Source organism: Chaetura pelagica, unplaced genomic scaffold (genome assembly GCF_000747805.2).
Source record: "Chaetura pelagica isolate M959 unplaced genomic scaffold, ChaPel_1.0 scaffold37, whole genome shotgun sequence".
NCBI classification, from domain to species: domain Eukaryota; kingdom Metazoa; phylum Chordata; class Aves; order Apodiformes; family Apodidae; genus Chaetura; species Chaetura pelagica.
The window spans coordinates 818,780-834,945 of record NW_009954567.1 but is presented as its reverse complement, the minus strand read 5'-3'; the positions used below and the strand labels follow the sequence as shown (position 1 = coordinate 834,945).

The following is a 16,166-nucleotide window of genomic DNA, read 5'->3' as shown; positions in this document are numbered from 1 at the left end:
ATTCGCAGTATGGCTAATTTATTCCTTCTGAAGCTTCCCCTATTAATCTTTAGATTGTCCTGGAGTAATGCCACAAGATTTCATGTGGCAGCAAAATACTAGCACAGGACATGATTGTGATCTTATTACAGACAAACACTGGCAGTCAGTAAGTAAAACCCGATTCAGACATGATAAATACAAATCTTGAAGAAATGTTAGTCCGTATACATTTCTAAGCCTATGTGGACATGAAATTTCCTCCAAGTGCTCTGTATTTAAAAAGGAAAACAAGAAGTGTCTTTAATGTAGTAGTGCTAATCTCATAAAAGATCACTTTTACTGCCTTTCCAGCAACTGGCTGAACAGTTGGTTCCAGAAGCATCAAATACCCCCATTATAGCTCCTTGTGATTTTTTTCAAAGAAATCTTAAACTCAGTTCTTGCTCCCAAGTGAAGTAGTGTGAAAAATTAATGAAATAAATTATTCCATTGAGATCACTGGAAAAGAACCAAGAGATAATATAGAAAGCAAAAAAGTTGTCATCATTTTTCCTTTTTGTTTCCTTATAAATCAAAAAGTATCAAAGGGATTACAGTCTCAACAAAGAGAAATCTAGACCAAAAATTAGAGATACTATTACAAAAAGTGATCTACTATTTTTCCATCTTAATCATGCACATAGAGTTCTTCCGTTCTCAAACGACTCAATTTACAAACTTAAACAAAGCACCTTCTGAATGGTTGAATTTATAGTATCGTAGAGTGTAGCATAATCTCCTGAAGTCTGAAGATAAATAATACAAAGATCACTTCTTAATTTATAAACAATTATTTCATATAAATTTACTTATGTGGGATATTATTTTAAATATCAAGTACATAAAATTAATGGTATGTATAAGAAGTGTATTTTTCTTCTCTTACTTTGCATCTCCTGTTACTTATCTTTTCAGCTGTCGAGGTATACAGTGGTTTAAAGCTGATAATTAAATAAATATGCCACAAAATTACAACTATTTTTAAAAACTGTATTAAAATCTCATAAAAATCTAGTTATAATACTTAGTCTAAATACATCTCAGAGATATACATGTGTTAAATGTTTATGTAAACAAATAAATATCTGTCAGCTCTACTGAGAAAACACAATCTAATCAAGTTTAAAAAAATAATTCCATACCTAATGCTACCATTTATTACTGAATTCAGCTGTTCTTGAAATTTCTTACTGTACTAAATCCTGGTAAGTAGCAATCATGCAAATTCTGACTTTAAGAAGGTGAGCACTACATGTGTGTGTAACAATAACCTAATGTACACATTTAGAGTGAATTAACAGGTAGAAATGACAGAACAAGATACACAACAAAGAATCCACACTTCCATAACTAAAAGTAGCTATATAAATATTTTCTCCTGTGTTCTTCATTTGTCTAACAAAGCAGAGAAATATTGACGTCTGATTTTTATTTTTTTTTCAACAAACACATACTCTGATGCTGACTTCAGATCATTCTCAGAATTCACACACTCTAAGTGCCATTTTAACACAAACGACCTGCTATTTGTACCAAGGCTACAAAACCTCTTGAATGGTGGGGTTGGCTAACTCAACAAGTCTTCAGTTTTAACATGTGCGTACCATTAACTTCAGCAGCCAAAGACAGGCAACACACACACCAGAATATTATGCTTCATTATTGTGATTTTTGCCATAGAATTTTAATAGAAGTGTAATGAGTACAATATTCCACATTGAAATTATAAAGTTTTACTGTAATAATCTGTAACAGCTTCTGCTACCATTTGGGGACACCCTATAATCTAATGCCCAGCTCAACCACAAGACTGCAATCTCTTGATTTCCAAACCTTGAAGTTTTCCACAAGCACTAACAAGTTCTCCTTAAGTAATTTTGGATCACTTGACACCCATGTCACTCCTCTTATTTATCTTACATATTTAATTTTTGGCATGACTTTGTCCAGTTTGTCTATTACACTGAAAAGTCCCAGTCTTATTTCAGCACAGAACCAGGCCTTTCATAATTATTTGTGAAAGCTCAGCAAACCTTTTCTAGTTCAGCAATATCCTTGCACCATGGTTAGCAAGAAATTAACAGAATACTGCAGTAGCAGTGATATCACTAGAAAAAATATAATTACACCTCTCTTGCCTGAAATCCCTTTTATACAAAGACGGGTGATACTAGCCTTCTAATTTTGTTTCACAATAGAAAATCCAACTTTACTGAAAATTCAGTGAAAGCCCACACATCTCTTAGGAGTTCTTATCTCCTACCTGCCAAATCCATACACTTCTTGTTCTAGCTGTATAATTTTACACATTGTATTCTTCAAACAAGAATAATCTTAGTGGGAACGATGAAGAAGAGAAAGTTAATTTCTGTCCTACCTTCAAAAGCTGCTTGCCAATTGTTGGACTCATTTTTTCATCCACCATAAGAACTACTATTCCTCTATCATCCATACCTCGGCGTCCTGCACGACCCGACATTTGAATGTATTCACCTGAGGATATCTAGAATGAAATGAGAAAAAGAAAAAAATTAACATCAGAAATACAGCAAGAACATATAAAGCTCTATTTACAATTATACAGTAAATGACCATGATGTATAAAAACTAGCAAAGGAGAGTTATCAAGACATGAACTTCTCACAGCTTGAATTCATTACTTGTCATTGATCACTAAGCTACCAATATACAAATCCTTCACTGTGAACAATGTATGTCAGCATTACACGTTACTAGTGCTCTCTTACCTACAGTGATTTCCATAACATTTTAACAAACACAAAGAACATTCTACTAATGATTTATGTGATGGAAGGTGGCTGGGATTCTTGGAGATTATTCAACATACTGATAATGCACCTTCATCACCTTCAAATAATGTATCAGTTCATTCAAATTTAACAGTAAAATACTGATACCTATCAACAGCAGTGTTTCTATTCCCACTAACTGTAAAATTGAAGGGGTTAAAAAAGCTGGGACATGGACAACTCGTTCCCTATGTCTCAGGAAGTTATTAAACAATTCTTTTTTGTCACCTGTGGAACCTGCTTTCCAACAACTTCCCCAGTTTCACTTGAAGTCAGATCTCAAAAACTACTTAAGGAAATGGTGCTAAATCATTTTAAAAGCAGGAGTTCCACATACCAGATACCTCAAAGGTAGTTAATTCTCACATGTCCCTTAAGGAGATGCAATTAGACTGAATGAATCACGAATCTGAACTAAGACTGAAGAGATGTTTACTTCACAAAGCACATGCCAAATCACTTGTCCTGTTTACTATAATCTTCCCATCTCCGAAAGAAGAATCACAAACCTTATTTATAAAGCTTTGCTGTGATTACTTGTTACACCCTTATTTACATGTGAATCACATACCTGGTTTTAACATTTAAAAAACCTTTAAATAACCTTTAAATAATTTGTTTCCCAGCTCTTTAAGAACCTGTCTATGTCTCTATGTATTTCTGTCTTCCTGTGGGCTACCCTAAATACTCTGATATAAGAGAACAATAAATACTCTCCTGAAGTATAAGATCTCCTTTCTTTGGTCTGTCAATTATGACACGCTACTAAGCTTACTTTTCCACATTTCTCTTGACACTGAAGAAAATACTTGGGTCTCACAATTTTGGACAAGTTGTGCAGAAGTCTTAGTCTCATCCAATGTCCACCAGTAACATATGTTAGATGCCATTTTGCTGTATCTATTAAAATCAGTAATCTCGTGCCTAATCTGAGGAATCTTGTCTTTGGGAATTTGTACACTAATTAGAAATGGAATAGAGAACAAAGAAACATTTTTTAAAGAAAAAAAGATCTACTACACCGAAGTGGATATGTCTAAGTAAATCTAATCCTAATAAGGTTTAAATAATGCAGTTCAGTCATTCTACAGAACCTGTTTTTCACTTACCCATCGGAAATCTTTTCCATCAAATTTGCTGGCACTTGTAAATAGTACAGTCCTGGCTGGCATATTAATTCCCATAGCAAAAGTTTCTGTTGCAAATAAGGCCTAAATAAACAGACTGAAGTTAAGCAAGCAAAACCAAAAGCTCTTAACATGTAAATAACCAGATTGCTACAAAAAACCTCTCTAGATTTTACCATTTATGTACACTCAACATATGAACACAGGAACTTTCAATATTTAAAAACTGGACCAGAAACATGCCCTCCCCCTTCTTTTATTACCTCTGGGAAAACGTGAAAACTTGTTAGATGGGACCATGTGAAAGACACCAAAAGAAAATACTAGAGGTTGCAAATTATATTAATTAAAAATAATAGTTCATTTCCATATTCAAAGTTTGCAAGAAGAAAGTAGTTGTCAGCTATATAAAAAAAAATCCCACAACTTTCATCTAAGGTTAGATTTTTATGAATGTATGTCTCTTAGGGCAACCAAGAAACAGATTGGCAGATGTCTTCAGTTATTAACTGTAGCAAAACACATCAAAGAACAATTGAAGAAAATGTTAAAGCTACCCATTCTTAGTTTAAAGACTTTACAATAAAATCAGGAACAATTAAAACCAGAACTGTAGTTGTGCACTAATGTAAGACACCTTAGGCAATTATTAAAGTCTACAAACTTTTCCTTATAAGAGGAAAAAAAAACAACCAAGCAGGTTTGCAAATTGTTTTTCACATTAAAATGGAGGCATATCTGCAAATATTTGCATTTATCTAGGGAAGGGAGGGGCAGCCAATTATACCAATTAACCTGGGTCACTGGAACAGCTACAGGCTTCCAGAGGTGCTGTGTGCCTTTGTAGAACCCACTATGTAGATACACAGAACAGAACCCTTCCCTTAGTATCTGTGTAGCTCTTTTAAAAATTGCCTGCTTACTGGTCCACACAATGCTAAAAAGAAGTTTTTGCTAAGTACTAAGCCTTCCTTCCTGCACAGAAGCACATCTATGCATGTGCAATGAGTATTTCACCTTTATCAGTCAAGGAGCAGATCTCTATTATACCAGTGTAAATGCCGAGCAAAGACATCTTGGTTTTTCAGGATTACCAGCTGTGTATTCACAACAGGGAAAAACCTAAATATGGACATAAAATAGATACCTTTATTAGGCCCTCAGAGAACAGAATTTCTATGGTTTCTTTTAAGATAGGAAGCAGGCCGCCATGATGGATACCAATTCCTCGCTTCAGCAGAGGAAGTACATGCTCAACCTGGGAAGAAACATACAAAGACGAGTAAACAAATTTTAGTATTAATTACTAAAACCCAAAACCATTATGGAATACCTCAACACTGCCCCTAGTGTTTCCGCAGTTCACTACTTCCCGATTTAAAAAGACCAAATACTCGTTTTACTTCCCAGTTAGAGCCAAGAATGGTACAAAGAGTAAAGCCAGAAACCAATTTTTTCAATAGCAGACTAGGCTTAAATTGCCTTAGACCAACTACAAAGCAATGTCCTAATTTACACATGCAGTTAGTATTTAAACTTGCCTCTATAACAAAAAAAAAAATTTGCCTAATTTAAATTAATTTTTGGAAACAGTGATCCTGGTATGTGTGAGATATTTTGCTTCAGTTTTAGTTGCACTGATTTCACTTACTGATACGTGTTATAAAACAGTGAAGTTAGCACCTGAGAGCCATATAAGGAAATTCAGGCTGCAATTACCAAATTAATTCTTCAAACACTATACATCAAGTAAGTATCTACATAAGTTAGCTTTGTCTGCTTTTTTCTTTGAAAACAAAGACTCTCACTAACAATCTGTTAAGACCTAGCAGTAACCATCCCAAACATAATTCTGAGAATGTGCTTCTGAGATACCATTGTCAACAGAAACCAGAACAGATTACCTGGATACAATGCCACTGTTACAAGCTCACCAAAAAATGGAGCACATAACACCTTACATATTTCATTCCCATTTTCCGTTTTTCTCAAGTTCACAAAACAAAACAAATGTGTTGAATCCAAAGTAAGTAGGCATGGCCAAAAATTAAATGCTTGCTTTTTTCAAGGAGAAATCGTCATGCAGACAATAAAGAGAACTGCACTAAAAATTTTTTAACACAAATCAATGAAGAGGGAGGTAGTACGAAATTGTTACTTTTCTATCTATTACAAAAGTAATGAATCCTGAAATATTCTGTCCTCTTAAAAGCTTATACTTTTCTACTGTAAACATACTCATTATGCTTAGTCATCCTACAAGAAATTTGAATGCAGATGCATCAATTCAAATTTTTTGAAGGCTCGGAAGTCAGTACCTCGTAAAGTGCATACCACCTTCTCATTTTAACAATTTCCCAACAGTTTTAACCCCTTATGTTTATTTAAAAACATACTTAGAAAAAAATAATACACAAGGTAGAACTCCATGGTTAATTTTGGCATATGCCCTTTGCCAGAATCACAACTGGAATGAATCCCATCACGGAGTCCTATTTCACCATGCCAAGGAGCAATGTAAGATACATTAAAACCTGGGAAAGTGAATGTGAATATACAGTTCATGATGTCTGTATCCACTACAGAAGACTCACAGCCTCAAAAGGTGCAGTAAACAGAAGAGCAGCAGCTACCCCTATTCGACCTTCACTCACCTGAGGAAGCTTTTTGTCTTCATCTGACAGACAATCAATTGCATTATTGAAAACTTCTTCAACCATCTTTTTTTCTTCATCTAAGAAAGCGATTTTTAAGTTATTACGAAATCTAGATGCCATAATGCCATATGTAAACAAAGGATTACTGTATTCTAATATTTACAAAAGTTTACAATAAAAATAGCATGGAAGACTAAGAAGTTTACATAAAACCATCCAAGCCGGGTCAAAACAATCAAGACTTGAATGTTAGCCTGAAGGAGCCTAACAGTAACCAGAAGCAGATCTTCCGAGAAAAGGAAAAATGAACAAACCTGGCAGATAATCCAAACTTCAGCTATTTCCAAGTTCGGGATTTCTCAGTTTCATGTACTTTCTATCTATTTAAAAAACCTCCCTGCTTATTTACTACATACTAGTCTCGGTCTGCATAGATTAAGAGTCCCTTTCTCTTCAATGTTAATTCTCAAAGTTCATACCTTTTCTATTTAGGTAGTAAAAATATCAATATATACATAAATATGTGAGTAAAGAAAACATACAAAAATGCAACTCTGCACATCTGCACATCTACATGTTTTTTGACAAAAATGGCTGCATTATTTTGCAACTCTCAACCAGAATGTGCAAAGACTGGAGCAAGTAAGTAAGAAAGCATGAACTCTAACAGTTTACAAACATTAAGTGATATGTTTATTTACAACAAATTCCTTGTGTCTGTTACAACAATATTTCTGAGAAATTATGAACTTAATTTTCCAAATTTAGCCTTAAGCTACAATGAAAAAAATCTTATTTACCTTTTTGGCTTTTCTTTAAGAAGAAGGGGATGAAGGAAAGAGAACTGGCTTGAATAGTTGAGAAAGAACAATCTAGTAGATTGTTATACAGCTACTTTAACTTTGAGACAATACTATTTTTTCTAACGGACATAACATGAAAATTTTGGGAAATAATTTGTTATTATCAGTCTTCTATTATAGAATGATAGAATATTACAGAATTTGTTGGGAACTTTTGTGCTATTATTACAGCGCATTTAATTTTGGAGAAGGAAATAAAGTTCAAAATAGAGGAATAATTCAACACTGTGAGGACCAAGTACTCTTTTTGCACCCAGAGTTTCCTCCTGAAAATAGCCTGATGTACCACCATAGCAAATGAAAAAGCACTATGTGAAAAAGCATTTGTTTTTACACAAAAAGTTCCAAAGGAAACAGAAATATCTAACTATACTAACATTTCACATCAAAATACAATTGTGACTAAAACTGTGTTCTATTTATCTGTACCTGTATTGAAATCTAACTTTGTCATCTGAAGTGCATAGGCTTCGCAGTCTTTCTTACTGAAGCTGAAAATAATTACAGGTTGGAAATTCCTTTCCATTATCATCTTCACAATCTTAAAAACATTTGAAGGACCTGCAGAGAGATTACATTAATTAATACATAACTTTAGCAAAAAAAAGTATCTCATGGAATAATGCAGACACAAGCACAACTTATATACAACTTTGTTGTATTACACAGTTATTTTGGAATGGGTCCAAACTCACCTTTTGTTCCTCCTTTCCTGCCTTTCTGGTCCCCTTTTGCTAAATCTCCTGCATCTCTAAGCACTTGCATTGCTGTATTAAAATTGTCTTCTCTGAAATCTCCCTAGATATAAAACAAGACTTTTGTAAGGAATTACTTCATACACAGCCCGCTTGAAAATACATAGTGCTTTGCCCAGCCAGTACCATTACCCCTCACATATAGACAGAAAGATGAAAACAATGCCTGAGCTAGACAGAGAGTTCACTAGGTCCACAGCACAGCTCAGAACTACACTGGTGTCTCTGACATTATTTGCCATTGTTCTATCTACCACAAAATCAACCCTCCTAGACCTACTGAATGACACAATATCAAAACTGACTTCTAGAAATGTCTACATGAATTACTACATTGCCCTGTGAAGGCCTAGCTTCAAGTGTAGCACTACTGTTTATGGCACTAGCTACTGCTGTATAAGCTGATGATAAATTTCAAACAGATTGTTGCTTCCAAATCACCTAAGATACAAAAATACTTTTCCCCCAATGGAAGTAAAATTTAAATGCTACTTTCCTTTTGAGTTAGAAACAGTACAAGAAACATCAGCTACTTCACAGATTTTGAGAAAGCAGCATGCACTTTAGGTAACTAAGCACGATGAGGGCACATAGAACATCTCAGCAAAGTACTACTCAGCTCACTACATGATGTTAGATAATAAAACCAACTCTTCTGTAAGACTCCAAAGATCTCAAAAAAAATTCAGAGATCACTATTATCCATTTGCACTTCACTGTTACACATTCTTTGTAAAGACAATCCAAAGTTTGCAAGAGATCAAGCTCATGACTGATATGTGAGCAAAAAGATCTTCCAAATAACCTGAGTATTTCTTACATTTTCATCAACAACCAGATGGAGTCCATCTCCTCCTGCTGGGAATATATAGTGCTGCAGCGGAGTGGGTCGATAGTCTGTGTAAATCACATGGCAAGGCTGTAAAGAAAGAAGAATGCACACATAAATATTAAATGTTTCTAATTGCATTATAAAAACGCTTAATGGACAATTCAATCCATTACTGTTAAAATACATTTTTCTAAAGGATAGAAAGTAAGACACACATAAATTATAACAGCAGCTTTTCTTTGTGTTATATGGGTTTGTACTAACGGTGTTGCTTAAGACAATTACTAAAACACAAAATGGCTACAAAAATTCTTACTCCTAAACACACAAAGTAAGGACGGGTAGTATTTCCTTCTCTGTTATTTTTCACACAGACACAAAATTATAACAACTATTAAAAAGAAAGGGAAAACTGTTGATTTCTGTTTTGCATAAAAGCCTTCAGTATTTCTTATACCAGCTAAGAAAGGCACACAGTAGACTTTTAAAAACATTTAAGGTTTTAAAGCTCAGAAAAAGTGTGTTAGAAAAAAATAAACAAAATATTTTCTTTAAAGCATTAAATATTATGTTAAATCTGCTTTAAAAAAAAGTTATGTTATGCAAAACAAAGTCAAGGTTTTGTGCCAACTTTAAGAGAGCCACCTCTTATACTGCACTCCTTTCATCACAAACAATGTAAGAACTAATCTTTGGGGTACTTTTTAAATCATATCTACGTTTTGTGAGTATCAGCTTTCCTAATTCTAATTCCCACATTCCTTCCTGTAAAAGCATCACTTAAAAAAAAGAAGTAGTAAAATAAACCTAGTGGTTACAGGACAGATAGATTTCTTACATTCCTCTTCTCACTTTGTTTGCATGCATATGCATATTATTTCCCATGGATTTCTGATTTACTTTTGATTTCTGCATGGTCTTTTAAGAGTTCTTCAAACAATTCTCAAAATAACCTCTTGTCTATCAGCCCTCTGAAAATCACAGTGTATTCATTATGTTTCATAATTTAGAACTTTTGCTGAAACCAAGCTTGTGTCTAAGCAAGTGTGGCAAATAAACTCCAAAGTAACAGCTTTAATGTTACTGTGTAAAACCAACCACCAGTATAGCTGCAAAGGTAAGATCACAATCAAGGAAGCCAGGAGTGAACTATACCATAACTTATAAGCAGTAAGATGACTAAGAAGATGCTCAAAGGTTCATTTCTCACCACCCAAAGAGACAGTATTATGCAACACGACAACAAGGATGTTTAGCATATCAGAAGCTACCTGTTTGTGAAGATGGCAGATCCACTCAGCAAACTGACGGGCATTTGGAATAGTTGCAGAAAGGAACACATAATGAACATTGTCAGGGAGCAGAATAATTGTCTCTTCCCAAACCACACCACGTTCTGAAAACAGAAAAGTCACATGATAGATAGATGTCATTAAAGCCTATTTTTCATCTCTGAAGCTAAAGAACAGCATGCTTAAAGACAAAAAAAACCCAAAAAAATAAAAAAAGCCTCCCTTACACAAGTGGAGTATATCAAATGCCCTAAAAGTAGCTTTTGTATTTGCAAAGAAAATGCAGACTGTGACACACAGTAACTATTTCATATATATTCAAAACAAATTCTGAACAATATATACACAAAAATGACTGAATTTAACAGAAGAAAGAAGCATTTAACTCTACAAAAGAATAAACCACATCTGTTCTTGGGAACTCTTTTTGAAAATAAAAACTATATATAGAATACCTGAATCTCTCATGTAATGGATTTCATCAAAAATCACCCATGCAACTTCTCGCATAACCTCAGAACCTCTGTAGAGCATACTTCTCAAAATCTAAAAAAGCAAGAAAAAACAGAATTGAGATCTACCACATGAAGTAACAACAAACAGTCGTGTGTTAGAGACATCAGTGAGAAATTACCAGAATTTTTTGTTCCCACTACATGACAATAAAAACTTAAAAGCATCTAGAGGCTGGCTGTGAGATGCTTTCCAAGTTAATCCAACTGTGACTAAGATGAAATCTTTTGTCAGAAATCAAGTTGTCCTGAGTTCCCACCCTAATCTCTCCCTAGGGGGGTTTTCTCCAGAGGAGTCTTCACTCCTTTGAGATAAAGAAACAAGGAAATTTCAGCTCACGGCTGGATAGACTTCTGCAACAGAAATATGAAAAAACTGTGTCAACAGTACTTTGACACCAAAGCTGAAAAGCTGCGTATTCTGACTCCTAGTGTCTCGCATAAACTACTCAACTATCACTCAGTGACTTTCCTCTCTCCATTTTGTTTCCCTAGAAAAAAATGCAGGGTTCAGTAAGTCTGGCTGACACATATGTTCAAAGAAATCTGCCTTGAGTGTTCAGAAAACTCAGGAAAATTCAGGAAAAAAGTTCTGCCTTTCTCCATGTGAGAATGAAAGCTCCTGACTAATAGCATGAGTTTACAGAGATTCACCTAACTTCTTCATTAACCAAGTTAAAACATTAAAGGGAGGCATAATTAACTGTATAAAATTTTCTACCCAGTTGGGCTTATTACGATAACTTTAAAATCAGACCTTCTCAGTCAAAAACGGGCTGAAGAACACAGATCAAGAATTTATGTCTGATCTTACCTCCGTTGTCATTACCAGACAAGAAGCTGTAGGATTAATGGTGACATCACCAGTCATCAAACCAACATCCTGAAATTCCTCATACATCTCACGGTACTTCTGATTACTCAAAGCTTTAATTGGACTCGTGAATATCACACGCTGTTTCTCCCTCAAAGCCAGGGCAATCGCATACCTGTATTCAAACATTGCACATATTAAAGTTGCCCGGAAGACATTTAGTGCATGTTACTTTCCTCTAATCTCTTAAGAAAAAATGTAATTCAGAACATTGGTGGAACACTATGAAGTGTTTCAAACACAGGTTATTAAGTTCTGTGCAATCTTAACTGTGTGTGTCTCTTTGGAGAGTGGTAAGATATTGATAACGAATTAACGAATGTTTAAGGACATTGGAGCACCGCTTGTTTAATCTAAGAGGCTTGTCACTGTCTCATGATAAGCTATTATTATGTGAACCCATACTCTAATATATCTACATGTCCATCTCACTTTTCACCTCAGGTCAGCAAAGCCAATCTACTGTCAAAGCAAACCTTGACAAGAAATGTACACTACCTTGAAAAATTTCTTGCCTAATAAACTCCAAATTGCTAAATAAATAAAACCAGTGCTTCTGGCAAAAAGGAGAAAGCACAAAAGAAATTCCTTATTAGCTGAAGTCAGGGGCTAAAAAACAAAGGTATTTTTTTCTAAATTCATCCAAATCTGCATTGCAGAAATTCTTCCTTTCAATGACAAAAAAACTCAACAAAATATATAGTTTAAAAATAAAAAGTTAAAACATTAATTAAGACTTTCACTACCCGCTGAACAAGATGAAACAGTATTTTTTATATTCAGGAGTAGTCAATTCAACTCTAAAACTGATGGTTCAAACTTTCTGTCAAGAAACTGAGACACAACAGAGAAACAAGATACTGATAGGTGAACAAAATGACAGGACAAACATCCCACCGTTCTCTTATTAGAGCCTGTCAGAAAAATACTTACTCTGCACAAACAGTTTTACCAGCTGATGTATGAGCCGATACTAACACAGACTGATTATTATCTACACAAAGAATAGCTTCTCTTTGAAAGGCATCAAGAATAAATGGATATTCCTGAAAAGAAAGAAAAACATTATGTATTTTTAACACAGACTATTATTTACATCTAAGTAATTTTCTGACTGCAAACTATGGGCAGAAATCAACTGATCTTAATCCAGTATTTTGCAATGAATGTGTACTTAAATAATTTTATGTAACACTGGCTCCAAGATCTTTGCTGATGTTTTTTTAGTATCCAATGAAAATCTTGCCCCAATGACTGAATTTTCTCTAAGAGAAACTACAGTGTAGGGCTGAGGCAACCACAAATGCTAAAGAATAGGACTGAAATCAGAACAGCCTGTCCACCCTATATAACCATGTAATTTTACTCTAACAAATTTAAAATATAGAAATACTGATCTTACTTCAACAGGCCATCTTTTCAACATACTCTTTTCCAAGCCCTACTGACGAAGTACGTCACTTCTCCTTTCTACTACTTAAAGCATATGCAAAAAACAAAAATATGTGCAATCCATCACATACTTTTGCAGCTTTTCCAGTTCTTGGCTTCAGACCTGTGAAGTCTTCATCTGCTGGAAGTGCAACCTATAAAATACATTTTAAATTAGAGCAGTTGCAGAAATCTCAGTGTCTAGTGACTTGGTGAGCTATGAAGGACTGGGGCAGGACATGACAAGTGCATGAAAAATAACCAGAATTTGTTTTCCTGTTTCTATGTGCTCACATCAAGGCTTCCTTCCTGCCTTCCTCTCAAGTTTTTAAACTGGTGTCTCCATCCTCCTGCCCCAACAACACTCCTCTCCCTTCTCTGGCAATCCCTCCTTTCTTGTGTGAAATATGCCTGCTTCACCCTGCAGCATTAGCACACAGTCATGGCTTCTGGCCAACAGATGGTAGAAACAAGCTCACATTGATCACACTCCCTTTCTAAGGACAATGTATTTGTAATGGTAAAGTTCCTGTTCCTAGCCAGTATCTAACATTTGTTCATACTAATATTTAAGCTTTCTTTAGTTATTAAGTGATGGCACATTTCTATGAGACCTCCAGACAATAAAGACTGTACAGACGGATGGGCTTTAAAAGCTCTATCATCAGCTATATGTACAGTTCCTTTATTACAAAGGTCTAATCCTGCACACTCCTGATTAAGACCCTAATTAACTCAAGGTAGTTCTGGAAGTCGAAACAGAAAAGGAGTATAAAGGTACAATGAAGTTGAAATGTACATCTTTAATTATCATAGAAATTCTTTCTGCCAGTCATCTTTGGATGAAGAATGATTAAAAAAATAAATGAGTATTAAGAGTTCTGATATTTTATTTTTTTTTAGTTGTCTATTAAGATAAATTGAAAATTGATAGTTTTCATTATTTTGCTTTTACATAAAAGGCCTTTTTTCTTTTTATCAAAACGTAATTTTCAACACTAATCAGCCTTACAAGAAAGTCTTTCATTCTTGAGCCAGAACAGCAGAATATTTCAATGCACTGCTGCACAGTTAGATTATGCAATGAAAACAGAATGACAGAATCTTAGGGGCAGGAAGTGACCTGGAAAGATCACCTAGTCCAACCCCACTGCCAGAGCAGGATCACCCAGAGCACATCACACAGGAACTTGTCCAGGCGGGTTCTGAAGTCTCCAGAGAGGAGACTGCACAGCCTCTATGGGCAGCCTGTTCCAGTGCTCTGCCACTCTCACAGTAAAGAAGTTTTTTGTGATGTTTTCATGGAACCTCCTATGCTCCAGTTTGCACCCACTGTCCCTTGTCCTATCACTAGACATCACTGAAAAAAGCCTGGCTCCATCCTCCTGACACTCACCCTTAACATATTTGTGAACATTGATGAGGCCTGTTTTACCAGTAAGTCTCCTCCTCGACACCAGCACTCAGAATGTGCTTGGTACCTTTCAAATACGGAAGACTATCAACAGTACCAGTCTTTCCCAAACACTCATTTTAATGCAGGTATTATTCAAACCATTTCAGGTAAGATGTCTAATTAATTTTTCAAGTGCATTTTGTGTACACCCAATGTCAGATACAGAGCTCAAACTCTTGACAAACCTCAAATATAACATGAAATAACATATATTAAGTATAAGTGAAACAAAACATTACTATAGTGGCAGTAATACATATGATTTTATGGAGCAAGTCTATACCTTTCATGCGCATTTTCACTGTACTCACCTCATGTGTACAACCTTCCACTGTCTCCACAGCTTGCACCTTCACTTGAGGCATCAGGTCTGCCAGACTGAAAACATGCGAGTAAGTATTTAAAAATGCTGTTTTCTTTACAAATGCAAAAAGGCTGAACTTCGCCTCTACTTTAACTGCAACATTATAAAAGAACACACTAACACAGAAGACAGAAACAGTACTCTGCCCTCCCCTCACCTGCCTTATCCTCCCAGCTACTGGAATGTCCAATCATACCTCATTTTTGATGTCCAATACTGCCATTTGTGCTCAAATTTATAAGCATGTCCATGCTTAAGATTCCAAACGCTGCAGCTTAATCTTACATGCCTCACAACCTTTGCTTCCATCTCCTTGATCAAATGTTTCTTGTACCGCTAGCCAATTATATATTTCAGAGACCAGGTAAGCAGGAAGCCTGTCTCCCCCCACATATCTCACTGCTTCTCTCTTACCAAGTGCCTGAATCAGCACAACAGCACAGACCAAGAACCACAGATCCATGTGCAGTCACCTCAAACACACCAACATTTCACACTGCAGTTGCCTAGCCACCTGTAGTATTGTTCTAAACATACCCAGAGCTCATCACTGCTGGATGTGCTGTCAGCACATCCTCACTTACACAGGTAATAGAAAATCAACTGCAAAACTCCCAATGTCAGCTATTCTTAACTGGCATATAGCTAACTAGTACATCTTGCTGATTTCCTCATATATGAAGCTGGGCACCTACTTAGCATCTTCTGGTACAACATCCTCCACTTTTGGCCTCTTTCCCAGAACAGCATCTTCTGTGCTATCGACCTCAGCTTCCCTTTGGTGCTTCCCAGCTGCAGTTACTGAAGATCTTTCCTCTGATCGTTTTCTGCAAGACAAACAGACACCAAATTTAAAATTTTCCTATTTCAGGCACGCGTTTTCAGAAAAGGTACCGACGTCCCACGGACAACACTGATCACGTTACACGTGGGCCCAACCCGGTGAGCCCCGCCCGCAAGAGCCGCCGTGGGCCCGCAAACCATTTCCCGAGGAAGCTCGTCCCCAGGCCCCGCACTGCCCACGCTGCGCCCGGGCTGAACACAGCTCTGGAGCCAGGGATTCCAGGAAAACGTGCGCCCTCGCGCTGTGCCAAGCCCTCGGCCCCGAGGAGGCCCAAAGGCCCAGCAGCGGGCCCAGCAGCGGGCCCCGAGCCCCGGCACCCCCGGCCCTG

The 16,166-nt window shown here is 36.1% G+C and overlaps 1 protein-coding gene across 1 annotated transcript in view; it reads right to left on the bottom strand.

The window, feature by feature from the left end:
* The window catches only part of SKIV2L2 (superkiller viralicidic activity 2-like 2 (S. cerevisiae)), a 41,467-nt gene extending 25,489 nt beyond the window's left edge, over nt 1–15,978 (bottom strand). Inside the window, exons 1-15 of the mRNA XM_010005397.1 lie at nt 15,893–15,978; nt 15,690–15,821; nt 14,942–15,008; nt 13,267–13,329; nt 12,677–12,789; nt 11,684–11,858; nt 10,813–10,903; nt 10,337–10,461; nt 9,054–9,152; nt 8,174–8,276; nt 7,908–8,039; nt 6,613–6,692; nt 5,106–5,216; nt 3,941–4,042; nt 2,399–2,524 (exon numbers count right to left, since the gene is read on the bottom strand). Coding sequence (XP_010003699.1) covers nt 2,399–2,524; nt 3,941–4,042; nt 5,106–5,216; nt 6,613–6,692; nt 7,908–8,039; nt 8,174–8,276; nt 9,054–9,152; nt 10,337–10,461; nt 10,813–10,903; nt 11,684–11,858; nt 12,677–12,789; nt 13,267–13,329; nt 14,942–15,008; nt 15,690–15,821; nt 15,893–15,978 — 1,605 coding nt within the window. The remainder of the gene's footprint in view (nt 1–2,398; nt 2,525–3,940; nt 4,043–5,105; nt 5,217–6,612; nt 6,693–7,907; nt 8,040–8,173; nt 8,277–9,053; nt 9,153–10,336; nt 10,462–10,812; nt 10,904–11,683; nt 11,859–12,676; nt 12,790–13,266; nt 13,330–14,941; nt 15,009–15,689; nt 15,822–15,892) is intronic.
* Nucleotides 15,979–16,166: the final 188 nt, after the last annotated feature.